The 18,262-nt window shown below is 36.2% G+C and overlaps 2 protein-coding genes across 2 annotated transcripts in view; both read right to left on the bottom strand.

Moving 5' to 3' along the window:
* Nucleotides 1-3,591: 3,591 nt before the first annotated feature.
* LOC145642968 (uncharacterized) lies at nt 3,592-4,173 on the bottom strand. The gene has a single exon (XM_081694125.1). It carries the CDS (start codon nt 4,171-4,173, stop codon nt 3,592-3,594), a length of 582 nt encoding a protein of 193 aa, XP_081550251.1.
* Nucleotides 4,174-6,134: 1,961 nt separating this feature from the next.
* The window catches only part of LOC145641836 (DNA-directed RNA polymerase I subunit 1-like), a 34,475-nt gene continuing 22,347 nt past the window's right edge, over nt 6,135-18,262 (bottom strand). The window contains exons 10-21 of the mRNA XM_081692817.1: nt 17,417-17,505; nt 17,176-17,323; nt 16,861-17,079; nt 16,339-16,743; nt 16,085-16,226; nt 12,695-12,897; nt 11,089-11,291; nt 10,221-10,419; nt 9,846-10,102; nt 8,629-8,769; nt 7,438-8,158; nt 6,135-6,853 (exon numbers count right to left, since the gene is read on the bottom strand). Coding sequence (XP_081548943.1) covers nt 6,275-6,853; nt 7,438-8,158; nt 8,629-8,769; nt 9,846-10,102; nt 10,221-10,419; nt 11,089-11,291; nt 12,695-12,897; nt 16,085-16,226; nt 16,339-16,743; nt 16,861-17,079; nt 17,176-17,323; nt 17,417-17,505 — 3,306 coding nt within the window. The 3' untranslated portion in view covers nt 6,135-6,274. The remainder of the gene's footprint in view (nt 6,854-7,437; nt 8,159-8,628; nt 8,770-9,845; nt 10,103-10,220; nt 10,420-11,088; nt 11,292-12,694; nt 12,898-16,084; nt 16,227-16,338; nt 16,744-16,860; nt 17,080-17,175; nt 17,324-17,416; nt 17,506-18,262) is intronic.

Raw genomic sequence — 18,262 nt, 5'->3', positions numbered from 1 at the left:
ATGCATAATTAATCAAATTCCACTTATCTTATTGTCATTAGGGATATATAGTGAATTTTTGTAACAAATCAAGGGTATATAGTGTATTTGAAAATTTCCACAGGTATATGTTGAATAAACAAAAAAACTCAGGGGTAGATGGTGGAAAAATTGATTAATTCCTAATAAGGTAAATTTATAATTAGTAGATATTGTGATAAGATATATTAAGACCATTTAAATAAAAACGTACGTGGCTATATTTTAACTTACGTATAAATCACAAAAGGCGATCAAAGGTGAGTGTGAATAGTGCATAAGTTAAATAAGGTCAAATAAAAAGCAATGAAGGAAGTCTGTATATTATTTTACGTTCGAAAACTTTGAACACATATCAAAAAATTCCTGGAACCGCTAGTAAAGGTGTTCGTCACCTCCTTTATCTACACTAATTGTGTTGTTCTTGTCTCCCTTATTTGTCATTTGGGCTCAGTAGACGTTACCTATGTTTGATTACTTCAGGATGAGCTTCTCCTCTAGTGAAGTTCCTAGTCAGTGGATAACTCCTACTCATTGGTTGGTTGTGAAGGCTCAACAACGAGTACTTCTTTGTTCTAGTTTGTGTTTGGCTTTGTTTCTCGATCTGGTGGTTTTTTTTAAAAGAGATCCTAAATAACACTAAATTTCATTTATTAAAGTCATACGACATCTACAATTAAAAAATAACAAAAATGAAAACGAATTGAACAAAATCAAACAAAAATTAATCGGGGAAGGGCTAAGAATCCAAATACATAAATATAACAATTTGGCACATTCTCGATTCGTTGTGTCATACAACTTTTTGATTGGATCCGTCGTCGCTTCGCAATTTTGTGAGAAAGTAAATTTTTGTGCTGATTCCGTAACCCAAATCCGAGCCATAAGCATCGTAGACCCGCATAACCAGAGACCAAATTAAGCACAAATAAAACTTTTTCTTTCGAAGGACTCTAAAAAACCTTGTCTAACGAAGGATATCAAAAAAACCTTGTCTTTAAAGGAGATAAACCCTTCATTTCGAGGGAGACATTATTGTAACCTAAGAAACAAAAAGCAAAAAAGAAAATAAGGATTGGACTTTCCACCGGTAAAATCCGATGGAAGCCCTATCAAAATTGACAATGTAGGCTAGAGTATAGGAGAGAGGAGGCTAGGGTTTTTTTCGTGTGCGTGGTTTCTTCGGTGTGATTTTTAATGTTTTGTAAGAACTTGTCAAAATAAAAAGATAGATACTAAAAGAAGTGTTTTTACTTACTATTGAAAAAACAGCAAAACGAGTCGGTAAATCTTTACTAGCTGTTGGTAATTGTTCTCTGACATGCATATTACCCTAAAACTAGGATTATTGCTTTTGTCTCTTTTTTTTTTTTTTTTTTAGGAAACGTTAGGGCGGGCTTATATTAAATCATTCTCCACCAAAGTTAACACACTTTGGGGAAAGGAACCCATATAAACTACTTCATTGTTTTCACGAGTGTCCCATCTAGCTATCAAATGAGCCACTGTATTCCCTACACGTTTCACATGTGAAACAACAAAACTATCAAAAGACAAGGAAAGCTTATAAATATCATCAATCAACAAGCAAAGAGGAGAACAGCCTGTTGTACTGCTACTGACTCTTTTAGTAATATTAAGAGAATCACTTTCAACCTACACATTGTTATACCCTAATCTTCTAGCCACTTTCAAACCATATCGAATTGCTGCCACTTCAGCAAGGTCAACTTCCCAAACCCCTGAGTATTTGCGAATTACAGCAACCAAAAGCTCACCTTGACTATTTCTGATAGCTGCTCCAATAGAATTGTATTCCTGAGCAAGGTGGGCATCAATATTTATCTTCACCGTACCAGCAGGAGACAACACCATCTTGAAATCAGACCTGTTTCCACCACATTTTTCTTAATGAATACTTTTTTGCATAGCCACTATACTCCAACACATTCTTCACACATGTTGCAACAATGTAATTTGCATTCGGTGAGCAATTCTCAAATAGTAGCTTGTTCCTACAAAATTGCCCATGCCATAGCCAAGAGACAAGCTAAGGAAGTTGGTTTGAGTTTCCTAGACAACCACAAGAGCCTTGATCTAAAAGAGTCAGCAGGGGCATCATCAATTAAGGGTGAGAAATCACTACTATCCCACACCAATCTTGCTGCATTACAGTTGAAAAGCACATGGTTCGCTGTCTCAATTTCAGATCCACAACCTACATAGAGATTATTAGGGGCAATATGTCGATGAAAAAACGTTTCTTTTACAGCAAGGTTGCCACGTGCTACACGCCAAAGAAAATGGTTCAGCTTGGGGGGTCTGTTGGAGCGCCAAAACACTCTGTCTTCATCAGTAAGTTGACTAGCAGCTTCATCCAGGTGGCCTAATCGACCCAGCTAGTAACCTCCAAAATAGTTCATCAAGTTGATTATGGATTGTAGTAGGAATTTGCAGAATTCTTTTCCTATCAGAAGCTGAGAAAATGGAATTAATCATAGGTACATCATGAATACGATTCTCAATTGCAGCTTTCAATAGTAAGGTGGAGAAAGCATCAGCAACAATTAAGAAAAGATAAGGAGATATTGAATCCCCTTGCCGAAGGCCCCGAGTTGGAGTGACCGACCCTGAAATGCAACCATTAAACTTGAAGGAGAATGACACACTAGAAAAGCAATCCATGATCCTCTGGATCCAACTGTCATTGAATCCCATCTTATACATAACCCTTTTAAAAAAAACACCCATTCCACCCTATCATAAGCCTTGCTCATATCTAACTTCATTGCAACTGGTCCACCCTTACCTTCCCCTTTCCTCTTCATAACGTGGAAAATTTCAAAAGCAACTAAGGCATTATCCGTAATTAACCTCTTCGGGATAAAAGCACTCTGTTGAATGGAGATAATTTTATCCAAGACAGGTTTGATTTTATTGGCCATTACTTTTGAAATTATTTTATAGAGCACATTACAACTTTTTATTGGTCTAAATTCGGTCATAAATTTCGGTTTTTCACATTTCTGAATTAAGACCACACAAGTTCTGTTAACCTCATCCAAATCCACCTTCCTCTCCCACCAATTTTTCACAAAGCATACAATATCATTTCCAACAATATGCCAAAATTTTTGAAAAAATAAAGCGTGCATACCATCGGGTCCCGGCACCTTATTCGGATGCATTTGAAAGACGACATTCTTGATTTCAAGATCCGTGGGTTCGGCATTAAGACTCTCATTCATATTGTCGGTCACAACTTGCTCAATTCCAGTCATTGCTTGCTCAAAGTTACTTGGATTTGCTGTCGAAAAGAGCTCTAAAAAGTAGCTTGCAACAATCTTCTCAAGGTCCTTCTGCCCCACACGCCAATTACCCTCCTTGTCATGCAAACCCTATATACTATTGTAGTGCTTTCGAATGCTAGCTTTCTAGTGGAAATAGGTCGTGTTCTTATCTCCGTCTCGCATTTCATTCACTCAAGCACAAGCATGCCAATAAGATTCTTTGAGACGATGTAACTCATCAAGTTCTTGCGATATTGAGCTACATGATTGCAACATAGCTGCATCAGGAAATCTGTTTTGGGCTTCGTTTAAAACGTTCTTCAATTGCTTTAATTTTTTTCTTTAAATTTCCAAAAGTTTTGGAGGCCCACGAAGTAAGATCATTTGCACACAATTTCAGTTTGCAAGGAGTACGTTCATCAGCATTGTTCTTCCACGATTTTTCCACCACCTTCCCGCACTCATCACTAGACAACCACAAAGCTTCAAACTTGAATTTCTTAGACCTTCTGCCATCTTCAGGGTGATCACTAGCAGTGAGTAAAATAGGAGCATGATCCGAATGATATATAGGAAAGTGACGAACTTCATAGTATGGGAATAAAGAGCACCAATTATTATCCCCTAAAAACTGGTCAAGTCTTTCCCTCACAAAAGTAGTAGGATCTGTTCCTCTCTTCCAAGTGAATATGCTACCCCAATATCCCAAATCACAAAGCTCACAATCGTCAATTTCACCCTTAAAGGCACCCATAAGACTCTCCCTTCTTGTCATACCACCTTCTTTCTCATTGTTGCTCACAATTTCATTGAAATCACCGAACATCACATACAGTAGATTGCTACTAGCCTTGAGTTGTGACATGAGATCCCACGTGAGGATCTTATTTTCTTACTCCGGCCAGCCATAAATGCCGACCACTCTCCACTTGGAAACATCATTGTGATCACAAATATCAACCATGAAGTGATGGATGGAATAAGATACCGTTTTTGCATTGATATCCCTCCACCAAAACATAATACCACGCGAATTCCCATTACTACTCAAACAAACCCCATTCACATAACCAAACATCTTTTTTATTCTTTCAAGATTATTTGCATCAAGCATCGTTTCCATAAGAAAAACGACATTTGTCCTCTCCCTCCAACACCAATCCCGGAGGGCTTTACACGTCCATGAATTGGCCAATCGATGGACCTTCCAACTTAATATTTTCATTGTTGTTCGAGGGAGTGGCTTGCACCACTTCCCTCTACTTGAGTTGTGACTTCACTAGCCCTTTTCATTTTCTTCTCACTACCTTGCACATCCGAACAAAAAACCAAGTCATTGTCCTCCTCTCTACTCTATCGCTTCTGACCTGTAGGCATGCTTTTGGCAGTGCTCACATCACCCCCTTTCATCTCCATCATCACACTCTTTTCTCCTCTAGACCATACTCTACGTCCTTTCTTTTTTGCAGGAGCACAAGTAACAGCTGAGAAGGCAAATTGTTGGCACTGGACAATAGCAATAACGTCACCAATACCTTGTGGTTCGTGCACCAAGTAAGCCACTGGATTCTTGTTTGTATCACCCTCTCTACTCGGGTCTGCTTGTATAGAGTTAACTGCCTCTGTCATATTGTAGACAATAGCAGAGTTCAGATCATCCTGCATTGCATCCTCCCCTTCATTCACTGTCTTCTTTTCAATGTTCACAAATTCAAGTTTTTTTGCCACTTGATTCATGTGTTGATTGTCATTCCTCCACCAGATTTTCTTGTAATATATTTTCTTGTAGCCCCCCTCAAGGGACTGTTACTGAGCCCTATAGACTACCTCTTAATTGTTTGCCATGGTGAAGCCACCCTTGCACTTTCATTAAACAGTCGTTTCGGAGAATTGTCCGCATTGTGGTTGTCGCAATCTTTTTCCCCATGGCCCAACATGCCACACACGTAGCAGAACAGAGGAAGCTTCTCATATGCAACCCGAAATCGTTCTTTCACACCCCCTCTCATCTTCAACTCCACCCATCTCTGAATAGGTTAGCACAGATCAATTAAAGTACGAATTCGGAGAGACTTATTTATCCCATCACCATGTGATCGATCTATTTTGATGAAAGTTCCAAGCTTAATGCCTAGGGTTTTTGCATTTTCTTCATTACCTCTGCCCTTAAAAGGAAGGTCATAGATTCTTACCCAGAAAGGCACCGAGTGTAGGGGGGTTTCTGATGGTTTAACGTCTCCATGGATGTCATTCAACACAATCGTATGTCTATCAAAATCCCATGTTTGCTCTTCCCATACTTTCTCCTTGTCTTTCCAATGGTGAAATTGGAAATAAAAGACATTCTTTTCTATACAACTTGCTTCGAAACCGTGTTTAGGGTTCCAAAGTTGTTTCATCATGTTAATCAAAGCATTGGCATTAACATTTCTTTCTATCCATACTTTCACCACCAATGCAAGAGAAGTTTTGGCCTCTTCGTCTTCCTCATCATCTATTACCCATTCAACCTCCTTATTTGTAGGGTTTTCATCATCTTTGTCACGCAACAACTCCTCTTCACGAGACATTATTTGATGAATTAGCCATGAATTAAAGCAAAGAAAACTCGAAGATTCGAGATCAACCTTGAACAAAGAAGGAAAAACTAGCCAGGTAACCGCAAGAAAGAGACCCTCCCAAGGATAACCTAGAGGGATGAATAGCTAAAAACTTTGTATCAAATCAAAAGATGGATTATGATAATTGCTTTTGTCTAGAATGGCTAAATTGCAGGGATCATAAACAAGACATAACATTAAATTTAATTATACTTGCATAAACAAAAAAATCAAAAATAAAATACATAAATTGGATACGTAACCAAAGATTACATCAGTTTTACACGCATAATTATCACATAAACTGAATTGCATCTAAGGTGAGGACTCAAAATTGGGAATCTGTACGCCATCAATTGTGACATACTACACATCCAAATCATGCATCAAGTCAAAACATCCTGTACCAACTTTAGCAGGCAAGCCCACACAAATCCTAGCCGAAGGAGTCTCCAAGGTATCAACTTCACCATGGGCTGCTGCATCAGTTAGGAACTTGGAAGCAGTTTCATACGACATTTTGCTAAACGGAGATATCGAATCAATTATACCCCCACTTCTGCTCAATGGCCTATACGCGCCCGTATGTGTCATGTAATCAGCAATTAAGGTTAAGTGTCTCATGTCTACTGTGACTCCATAGTGACCAAAAACTGTGAAGATCTCTGTTATAATGGTCGCTCTGGCAGCTTCAACCCCATAAGTACTAAGCATTGCATAAATGTCATTGGAACTAATGAGCTTGACATCCAGCTCATCTTGCATATCCCAAAAAGCGGCAAAATCCACACCAGCAGTCTGAAGAGCAGGACGAGATTCTTTACCTTTTCTAAGCATTGGGATTCCTCCCATCCCAGAGTCGTCCAAATGAAGCTCCACTACTTTACATTGCTCAATCTTGCCAGCAGTCTTAACATAAACTTTCTTAGCTACCTTCTCCGCAATCTGCATCAACAACCATAAATGAGAAAATGAAACAATGAAACATAGTTATATTCAGGGGATATCTTGTGGAAGATAGTGATCCAACTATAATATGCGTACTCCTCAGAGGGATATACTCAAGTTTGGAGGAAATTCCTACAGCGCACACACCAATTCTAATATCTTCTTCAACTTAAAGTTTTAGTGCTCACCTGAAGACATATACTGGAAATGCAAGTATTTGCTTTTCACCTACAGTTATAATATATGCATCCCTAAATATTTATACCCTTAGATATTAGTAGTAAAGAAAAATTATGACAAATTCACATGTTGGTTTGTGTAATTAACATGCTATTTTTAGCCTCTTATACTTGGCACGAGGGTTGTATATTACTAAAAACTTCTTAACTATGGCCATTCCTGCACAACTAATGTTGATCACATACAAATGACAAAATAAATGAAGTTTCTCCAATGCCAGCTTCGTTAAGTTTCAAATCAAAGAGCAGCTATGCTAAAAAGGCAGTCATAAACAATCATAAATAAACCAATTACTAAGACAGGATAATGAAAATTAAGGAAAGAAATCAATTTCAGCATACCTGCGCCAGCAATATGTGTGGTTCATTTGACAGCTTAAAATGGACTTCAAAAAATAGTCCATCACAGTCAACATATATTGCTTTGTCATTATCTGATTTTTTTCTTTGATAAGCTTCTGGTTTGTCCTTTTGTTCTTCAGAATCAGGACCAGAAGAGGTTTTCAGTACATCATTGTCCTCAGATACTTCTCCATCTTCATCTCCATTCTCACGATCAGCTACAGGATTTCCCTCCTCAACTTCTTCTGAGTCATCCTCATACTCAATCTCATCTTGCTGTTTCCTTTTTCGTACTTTTGACGAATGATCTCCCCCTGCTTCATTGCAATCATTGTCATCATCATCTTCATCATCATCATCATCTTCTTCTTCTACTGTCTGTGACTGGCTCCCAAAACCATCTTCATCCATGTCTGCTGAACCTTTTGGCTGGGATTCAGATTTGATACCACATATTCTAGAAAGCAAAAGCAAATGACTTTTTATAGCAGCTTCCATCTCACTCATATACTCGTCTAGCAGGGTACTGTGACAGTCTTTTAATGTTATATCAGTGTGAGGAGGATAAAGTACAGGATCATAGAGCTTTATTTTAAGCTTATATATACTGCAGATTTCATGTTTCTCAATTGCAAATGGCACAACACTAACTTCCATGTTTTCTATCAAGTCAGCAACTGTGATCCTCTTCAACATCGCAGCAAGTTGCTCTGCATCATCCCTGGAAGTGTCAAATATACTAATCAGCAAAACTTCCAGAAAGAAGGAAATCAATAGATATACAGTTGCAACATTATATGCAATAAGTTGTTCAGAAGAAATTAGAGCTAGGTAGGAATGTGACAGAACAAACAGGAATTAAATCTCTATTTCTGCATGGAAAAATGTGAATGTGAAGAGGTCTAAAAATGTTAATGCAAGGAAAAGAATTAATTTTAATGCATTTATTTATTACTGAAGCATATATGTTGTATTTTGAAACACATCCAACTCTGTCTAAAAGTTTCCACAGGCACAAAAGTTTTCAATCTACTTAGGTTAGTACTTCTGTACTTTGTTCACCTTTTATAACCTTAAGTCTAGCTTTGCTATGGTTATGATTTTACACATCAATACATACCTGTCTCCAACTTTCCACGAATGGATAGTGAACTGTGATTAAAACTGAAGAAACAAGAAAATAGAACTCACTTAGCTTTGCACTTTAGCAAAGGACATGTCATAGTTGGAGTCCTAATAGATTTTGATGCAGTCATTAATATCTCCTGCAGACGTGGAATTCCTAGTGTCACATTCATTTCACCTCGACCGGCATGATGGAATGTATTCAATCTGAAGTTTCATAATCACAGATACAAAAAGTGCATCAATTAGAAGATTCCTATGAAAATGAAGATAGTATGAATGTTTACTTATAACTAGGCAATAAAACATCTAAATAATTACGCATGTTTTGTCCATTTCAAATTAAATCTCTAGTACATAGTTTTGAGGCAATGTCAATAGGTCAGAAGCCAGAACAGGTTCAGATAAGAGGCTAGAATAATACAACTAGGAAAATACATTCATACAAAAGTTTACAAAGATCAAAAACTGAACACAATTTCTAAAGATAATTAAAGACAAATTTTTTGGCAGTCAGCTTATTAAGAACAAAGATGTAATCAAAGAACATTGATCCTACTTGGCCATGAGTAGATACCCTTTCAAACCTCTTTTTTTTTATTTATTAAAATCCTACTTGGCCATGAGTAGATACCCTTTCAAACCTCTTTTTTTTTTATTTATTAAAGTGATATACTATTCTCTCAAGACTCAGACATCCATTCAAAAACTTCTTGTGATTAAGAAGGTGATAATAATAAGCTAACTTTGAGTTTCAGAATCGTGGTTGTCATTAACATTATTTCCAAACATCGAGTTTTACCCCGACTAGAAATCTCAGCTCCAAAACATTAATCCAAGTACTAAAAAAAATCTAGCACTTTAGCAGAATATTCTTTAAAATAAAAACAGATTTATTTGTGAAAATTTAGTCCAACCAAACTCCTTTGAAGGACATTGGCATATGGCTTGGAGCAGGTTAAAGCAGAGCATCATCAATAATGTACATTCACCCCTCTTCTGCAAATGAACTGCAGGTCCATTGAGGATTCAGCATTTCTTTGTACAAATAAAGTAATGTATTATAGAGCAATTTCATTATATCTACTGTTGCATTGATTGCATGTTCGGAAAACCAAATGCTCATAAAGAGCTAATTTAACCCATATATCTGCTTCATCAACTATCTTGAACTTAAATGCAATGTAGCAACTTTTGAATCACATATTAAAAGCTTTTTAACAGCAGATTACAAAAAAAAATTTCAAACATGTAGCTACTATGAGGAGGAATAAAGAACTCACGTCATCTGTGTAGATGGTTCTCCAACTGACTGAGCTGCAATTATTCCAACAGGCTCCCCAGGTTGTGCAAGACTCATGTAATATTTGTTCTTAACCAATTTTAGAAAGTTCAAACAGTCCTTTGGGTGACCTTTATAGAATTCTTTGGCTTCCTTGGCAAGTTGATTTGGTACTTCATTATCTTCATCAATGTACTTGGATAAGGATCCATCATCGATTTGACTTAAAGGATTTGTGCTAACAATCAGTGATTGATTCTGGAAGTATAAAAAAATAACAGTTAAATAAGTAAAAAAAATAACAGTTAAATAAGTATAAAAAAAATAACAGTTAAATAAATTAAAATAACATTGTAGGATAAAAACAAAGCCCAACCAACGCTAATGCCTCATATTCATGCATATAGTTCTTCTTGTGAACATCGATTCCATCTTCTCCATAGCGGAACTGAATTACAGAACCATCTGCATCACGAACTGTGTAGTCGTATTGAACGCTGAGGCACTCAAGATTTTTAATCAAGCACCTTTGAAGGTATCCACTGCGAGACGTTTTGACGGCAGTATCCACTAACCTACATAAACATAATGTACATGAATCAAAAAACAAACCATTAAAAAAAAATAAAAAAAATTAATGAGTGGCATGCTCTTTAAAAATAACTGTTCATCTTGTCATTAATGTCGCCGCTAACACCCTCATTAGAGCCCTAAGTTGCAGTCAAGAGAAAATGTGCTACGCAGTCCATTCTGAAAAACAAGGTCACAAAACATATACAATGGACTATCCATATTCTAAACAAATAAAGGAACTTTAGCTCACTTTATTTGATAGCAATTTACTGGGAACTGCATGGTCCAACCCAACAAAAAACTAGATTCCTACTTACATTATGATCTCTTTCGGAAACAAAAAGGACAACCATCCAGTTAATGTTCATTTTTTTCCAGGAAACATAGGCCTGGAATATTTCGGTCCCACAGGGAAAGATTCAAAGCCTGTAGGTGACTTTTTCTTCATAGCAATATGATGAATTTGAGATACAAATCTACAAAACATACAAAATTAGCTTAGCCTGTTTACTTCCTGATAAGTGGATTTTCCTTGCTACTTAAGATACTTTAAGAGTTTAAGAGTTCTAAACTTCCATACGATTGTTTTTTTTTTTTTTAAAGGGAGGCGGGAGAGGAAATATTTTAAACTAGTGTTGTACGCCTGAGAAGAAAGGACTGAACAAATTTACCCTTCACGACCAGCCATGCAGTGGAAATAAAATTCTTGGGGGCGAAGGCCAGTAAGATAACGATCACTGATAAATCCTCCAGCTCGAGCTGAACAGTCCCAAGGGACAAAGCAAGGTAGCGTCTTTCCAGAAACCATTCGAGGCACACGTTTCCCTTCCAACTCTTGTTGACCCAACAAAAGAGAGATTTGTTGGAAGTTGAACTGCCAAAAGTTAAAGAAAATTGAATCAATCAGCATTAATATGACAGCAGCACAAACGCAACAAGTGTAGAAACCAGCAGTCTTGGAGAATCTAGGAGAAACTCGCAATTTTAGAAGGATGTAAGGATCATGTAAATAGATAAAAAAATAAATAAATAAATAAATAAATAAATAAATAAATAAATAAAAAGCAGTAATCAATCATAATGAACCACGCCTATTGCATAGCTCCGCCCATTATCTTATATCTTTCATCGTATGAGATAGCCAAGCCAAGCACTACAATATTCCAAACATACACACTGAGATAGTGAGATGCCTTCAAGTCCTCAAGTTACCAAGTAACACAAAAACTCTAAAGGGATCCATAAGTGTATTTTGGTTGGAAACTTAATCAGTTATTCTATGAGGTCTACTCTACTTCATATATATACCACAATACCGCTACGGGAAATGGGAATGCAAACCTTGCAACTCCAAATACAATATAAAATCATATATAGTACTTATAGTCACAATTGCTATGTTAAGCAAACTAAATTACATCATTTTCTTGTCCAACAAGTATTCTTCCTTCCATCGTTTCACGATACATTATACTTCAGCAATTGTTGTCACCTCTAATTGTACAAGGTTGCAACAACCTTATGAACCTTTATTATGTAATTAATTATATACAGACCATGAACATTAGCTATATGCTGAACCAGTGAACCCATTTGTAGCAGGCAGCTACCTATCTTGACTCATTAGACAAATTAAATAGTTGTTATTTATCCAAGGATAAGGACATTCAATACAGTTTAGATATCTAAAATTTATCGGAAGGATCTGAGAGTTGCAAGGCAGTGGTAAAACCAAACGCCTTACTTAGTGTGTGACTATGGCACAGTGCAACAGTGTCATTAGCACTAAAAATATAACTTCTCCAGGCACAAAATCATCACAGGCACCTAGGGTTCAACTTCAAAGCTTCAGCATGCCTCGATTGAAGAGTGAGGCGTTATACAACACACATCTCTAGTCCACCATAAAACATAGGATGTACTGGGTGGGGGGAGTTGAGGTAAAGACTCGTTAAAACAACAATTATTCTGATTCTAATTTCTTTACTTTTTATTATTGGGATACGTATATAAGAGTATAAGCATCTCATGTTAATATATTATTACAATGCTGGATAAAAAGCATTCATTGTATTAAATTTCAAAATCATTTATAAGCATAGGCTCAGCATGTACGATGCTGCACTTTTCACTTGATCCCTTTACCATAGCCTTTGAGATGCTTTGTGCCTCAAATTACATCGGACTTTTACATTCATATTAAACTAGAGAAAGTAGAAGAATATCCAAGCACTAAAAAAATCAAACTGAAGCAAGTCAATAGAGTCAACAACTTACAGTGCCACCTTTAGCTCCAGAGAGTGTCATGAGAGAAAGACAGTTCTTCCGAAAAGGCTTAATTAGTCCTTCAGGGAATAGCTTAGTGACCGCAGAGCTCAGTGTATTAAGCTTACTTCTCATCAACCCATCAAGAAGCGCTATTGCAGATTCTCCATTACGCCGAACTGCTTTTTCAATTTCGATTTGCATCTCTGAAAATTCTGGACAGATAGAGGTACACAAAAATGAAATCAGAAAGAATTAAAAACAAAACCACTAACATAATTAGAGTGTCATATTACATAATCAAAACATACTGCATAACAAGCCCCTTACAGCTATTACATCAACTAAAGGGAGTTAGGGGCGACTTTAAGTCCGGATAAAGGATTAGTCATATATTAAATGTCTCAACTAGAAATCTAGGATAAACGGTCAATAAGATTTAGCCCACAGAAGCTCATGGATTATAGTAAAGTACTACTGTGGACTAAAAGTGATGCCAAAGAGGGAACAAAAAAAGAAAAGAAAACCCTTCATGTGAATCTATGTTCAATAACCTGTTCCTCTATACCCATTTTAACGTGTCCTAATGAGAGAAGAGACAGAGGATCAAAGCCAGGAAGATATTTAAAAGAAACTACAATAAATGAAAGCTCTTATAACACTTGAGTGGCACATAAACCCAGCAACAGACAGAACGCAATAAAGTATTTGAGAATTCCATTATATATATATATACATTGTGAAAAGGGAATGTTATGTGAGAAGGGTGAGAAGAGCTGTCAACCATTGGATTAGTTTAATCTGATGGCTCGTATCATCCATTCATTAATGGCATGATGGTAAATATGTGAAATATTTAGCTCAAAGTGTACCTTGCTCTATATGGGATACACGTGCCTTTCTTAGGAGTACCTTTCTTCCCCAAATTCTATTTTTCCTCCAATTTTTTGGCCTCCCAAGCTATTGAGCTAATCTCTTTCATACTCTCCTCCATTTTCAAAGCTTTATTTCAACAATATATCCATCAAATTTATTTTATAGTTTTACAATCAGATATGAAAAACTTTTTGTAAACTCTAAACAAAAATGCTATAGATGTATCTCTATAACATTTTGATGTATCTATTGAGCATTGATGGTGATATTTGTGTAAGATAATTATATTGTGTGATTGTATCTATACGATTCTTCTATATTTAGCATCTTATTTGTTGAGCTCATCTCTGCTTCCTCCCCTCATAAATTACCTTTAAATTTTATGTCTTCAACCAAGGTCATTATTTATGGCTAGCTGCAGCAATATCATGATGTATTTGTTGGCAGAGAAAGACAGAAAGAGGGGGTTTTGTTTTTCAAATTTAATTATTAAGTTTATGACACTAATTGAATTCTAACAAGGCTTGAGAAAGAGGTGAGTTTCTGTAATGGGCACGTGTAGGCATTGTATTGCCGATTTGCCCATATTTAAAAGGAAAAAGGAGGAAAAGGCTTGATGTATATATGATGTTATTTCAATGTATCTATAATACACATTGGATGTATCAGTTTTATATACTTAATGTACCTTTATTTCTCACGCTTCCCACCATAAGCATACTTCTCACCGGATCCTATCTACATATACTTCCTCGGTTTAGTTGCATCACTTTTGTTTTCATAGACTCCTAGACATTTTTTGGGTAGAGAGAGGTAGAGAGAAAAAAAAAAAAGGGGGCCAATGTGGTAGGAAAGAGATAGAGCAAACTTATAAGTTAAAAAGGATAGTGATCAATTAATTTAACACTTCTTTTTTAGGAAAGTGATGCAATTAAAAAAAACAAAACAAAAAACAGAGGAAGTAACCTATGATAACCAAGTCTAAAAACCCTCCTCTATGGAATTAACCTATGGTAACCACAATAAAGTACTCCCAGTGTTTTTTTTTAAAGGCTTGAGTTGTGAATGCACAGAGTTTTAGGAGGTTTTATTGATTTAAATAAAATAATATGCTAGTGGGATAGGTAGGATAATTAGAAAAAAGGGAAAAAAAAATGGAGCCCAGGTTTATAACAGAGATAAACCTGGTTGTTTCTCTCACACAATTCAGTATACTACAAATGCATTGGTTTCCACGCTGGCCCATTAAAAATATATTTTGTACTTTATTTGTTATATGGCAGTGAAAGATGGAGATGACAGATGTTAGCGGACGATAGCGAACATTTGCTAATGGTTGCAAAATTCATCATCTTCCTCCTCCTATCTTCTTATTCTTCCTTCATGTACATCTACTTCTTCCCACCTTCGACTCTGCCAGCAAAACCATTTCGGCGGCTGAAAAAAAAAACCTTAATAACAAAGGAAGAAATAAAGGGCACGGTTAACCCTATGCTTTCCTTCCTCCATTGATTTCATTTGTTTGATTGTGAAGACTGAAAAGTCATTATTTCTGCCATTGAACAAGGTTGAAGCAGGAAAGAGAATGTCAAGGGGAGAGAGAATGGGAAATGGCAGTGAAGTCAAAGTCAAATGTTAAATACATAAGTACCCCTGTGATAAACAAGAATTGATTATCTCTGTTATAAACTTGTATTTACCTTAAAAAAAATGTAAGAGAAAATAGTGGGGTTCTTATTTTATTGAAAAGTTAAAGGATGTGAGAGGGAATGGGAACCATTCAAGGAGTGAGAAATGATAAAATAAGTGAGAGTGGGGACCATTGGTGGGTAAAGTTAATAAATAAGGGATATCCAAAAGAGGAAGTGTGTCATTTAAAAAAAAAACGGCTGAATTAAGGCAAGTGTAGCATTAAAAAAATGTAAGGAGTAGTTGAGAATACTATTATAAAATATATGGAAGTCTAAAAACCATCTTCAATGGAATAAGCAGATGATAACCAATGGGAATGTGACTGAAACCTCAACATATTGTACTGCTCTAACAAACATCAGAGTGATATGTGATTTGACAACGAAATCAGCTTTATCAAGCTTGCCTTTTCTTTATATAAAAAGGCTCAACAACATGCCTTGCACAGTTTTCAAATAAGTAATGGGAGTATAAAATGGGGATAAGATACAGGGCACAATCTCAAAGAAAACTAATCTCACATTCTAAACTTAAATCACTTCATGCTATCTTCATCCTAAGATAATAGTCACAAAAATAATTTTGGATGTTTGGACTTTGAGTAAAGTTGTCAAATTTCCAGATATAGAACAGATATGATTGGATAGCCTAATATAGTCCCACCCACTTTTAATTGTAAGGAGTTGACTGAGATTGTAAGAAAATTTTGTTGAAATTATGTTAGATCTAGGACAGCAATAATATAATTTTTCTTCTTTTGAGCAGGGAGTGTATAAATTAACACAAAGCTACATCCTATAGTCAAGAACTTTGCATTGAAGAATTGTCATGTACCTAAACCTTCTTCCTCGCGGCCAATAAATTGCTGGTGAACCTCCTCGCCACAATTATGGCAAATATCAAGCAATTTTTTCCTCAGGATGTCATAAGGTTGTAGTAGGAGAATATCATCAACTCCACAGGTAAAACCATGCAACTACAAGACACAAGAATTTTATAAAGATAAGTCAAAATGCAACACGTACATATGTACACAAATCATTTCGCATTAGGTGAAAATCAGGCTAATAAGAAGGTTGGGTAGCCACCTGCAGGAAAGCTGTCAAAACACGACTCAATACAGAAAGCAAGGTTCCTGCAGCATTAGACCCGTACATCTCCTGCACAGTATGAACTAAACCAAACTTCCCAAACTGTTCCTTGTCAATTACCCCTTGAACCAGCTCATTTTTGTAAACAAACACAACATCTTCATCGATGCTGTGGCTGGGGTCCCTTTGAATGCTTATTGCCGAATCTCCAGCAATCATCTTCTTAGAACTCCGACTTTTCTTCTTTTTCTTTTGAGAACCCTCTTCAGCTGTCTTAAGATTTTCATCATTCTTCCTTTTGGATTCATCCCTCCCAAAATATTCTCGAGCAATTTTAGCACGCTTTTTTGCAGTAAATGGTAAAGAACCTCTCGTTACGTGATTCAAGATGGCAGTTATAACCTACACAGGAGCGATTATAGACTGTCAAATTTTATTCAGAAAATCAGAGAGCGAACAACAAGAAATACAGAAGACTGATACGTTACTACAGAGAAATCTCATAAGGGTAATTCAAACCTGCTTCCCTGTCCAAAGCATCTGTGGTTTAATTATAGCGGGTGGATGAACCTGTATGACGTTTTCTGCATCTACTACAGATATTTTCTTTTCAGATTTGGCATTCAGGGATGATGCGCCAGAAGAACACACACCGGACATATATAGAAGCTCATTAAATTCTTGTAAGGTAAGAAAAGTATCTCTCTTTGTGAGAAGTACAGCACCTACAATGTGATCCTATTCACAAGTATGAAAATATGAGAAAAATAAGATATTGAGGACAGATTAAGGTAAATTATAATCAATCATATGACCCTCAATTTATATAAGAACCTGAATTAAGGCTCTTTTAGGATCACCACGAGTAGGAACTATATATTGGTTATCAGCATTGACAATGTTGTAAGCTTCAGCCCGAGATATCTCATCTTGTGGAAAGTGAACGTTTATTTCATCACCGTCAAAATCAGCATTGAAAGAGCTGCATAAAGTCAGCAGGTAGTGACAAGTATCAGCAGCAAGAACCTTGCAGAATCATAAAACAAAGCCATATTGTAAAGGGTAGGAAACATACTCGCAGTTTGCATAATGAAAACGAATAGTCTTCTCTCCAGGCAGGACTCGGACCTTAAGTGCAATTATACTTGGTTTATGAAGCGTCGGCTGAGAAGCATATAAAATATTAGAGTGACTAAAAACCAAGGTGGCAAAAGTAATCCCATAAAATATCATTGTTATTGTTATTCTGAATAGGCAAGCTCAGTTGACTAATGCCCAACCAACCCCTAAACAGTCAGACAAATCCATTGATTATTTCCTTCTTTTTTTACAATAACAATAACAAGAACAATAACAGTAACAAGAACAACAACAATAATAATATATAAATAAGTAAAAGACATACAAAATTATAAATGGCATATAGAAGAGTAAACACAGGACCCCAAATATTACAAGATCAAAAAGACAACTCTGGCATAAGTAATGGCACAGATATCTCAAAAATCCAAACTACTTAAAGCATAGGCACAAAAACAGGGGCAATAAAAATAAAATAAATAAATAAATAAAAGCACCTATTTACAACGCAATTCATCGAGGTAATTTCACCACAGAAGATCTAGGCTTTATGAATAAATCAACAAGAATCTCTGACTCATCCCGAATTCAGATGATGACCTGGTAGGCAGAACAGAAAATTTCCACAAGCAATGCTTTCCCTTCTTGGTGGTTCCAGAAATTGGAAAGTTAAATAATTTTGTTGATTAAACAACAGATTATAGAATGATCATTATGTTGATAAATCAGGGTTTCTTTTAGTTTAAGCAAATAAGTTCATCTTCAATAAATCAAGGCAAAAGAGAAATGTAAGAATTGATTTTTGGAAACTGAATGTTCTAGAGAGGTATGGCCTGCCTTA

This window comes from Chenopodium album, chromosome 8, assembly GCF_948465745.1.
Source record: "Chenopodium album chromosome 8, dcCheAlbu1.1, whole genome shotgun sequence".
NCBI lineage: Eukaryota > Viridiplantae > Streptophyta > Magnoliopsida > Caryophyllales > Amaranthaceae > Chenopodium > Chenopodium album.
Note: the sequence above shows the minus strand (reverse complement) of the source record. Positions and strands in the feature narration are given on the sequence as shown.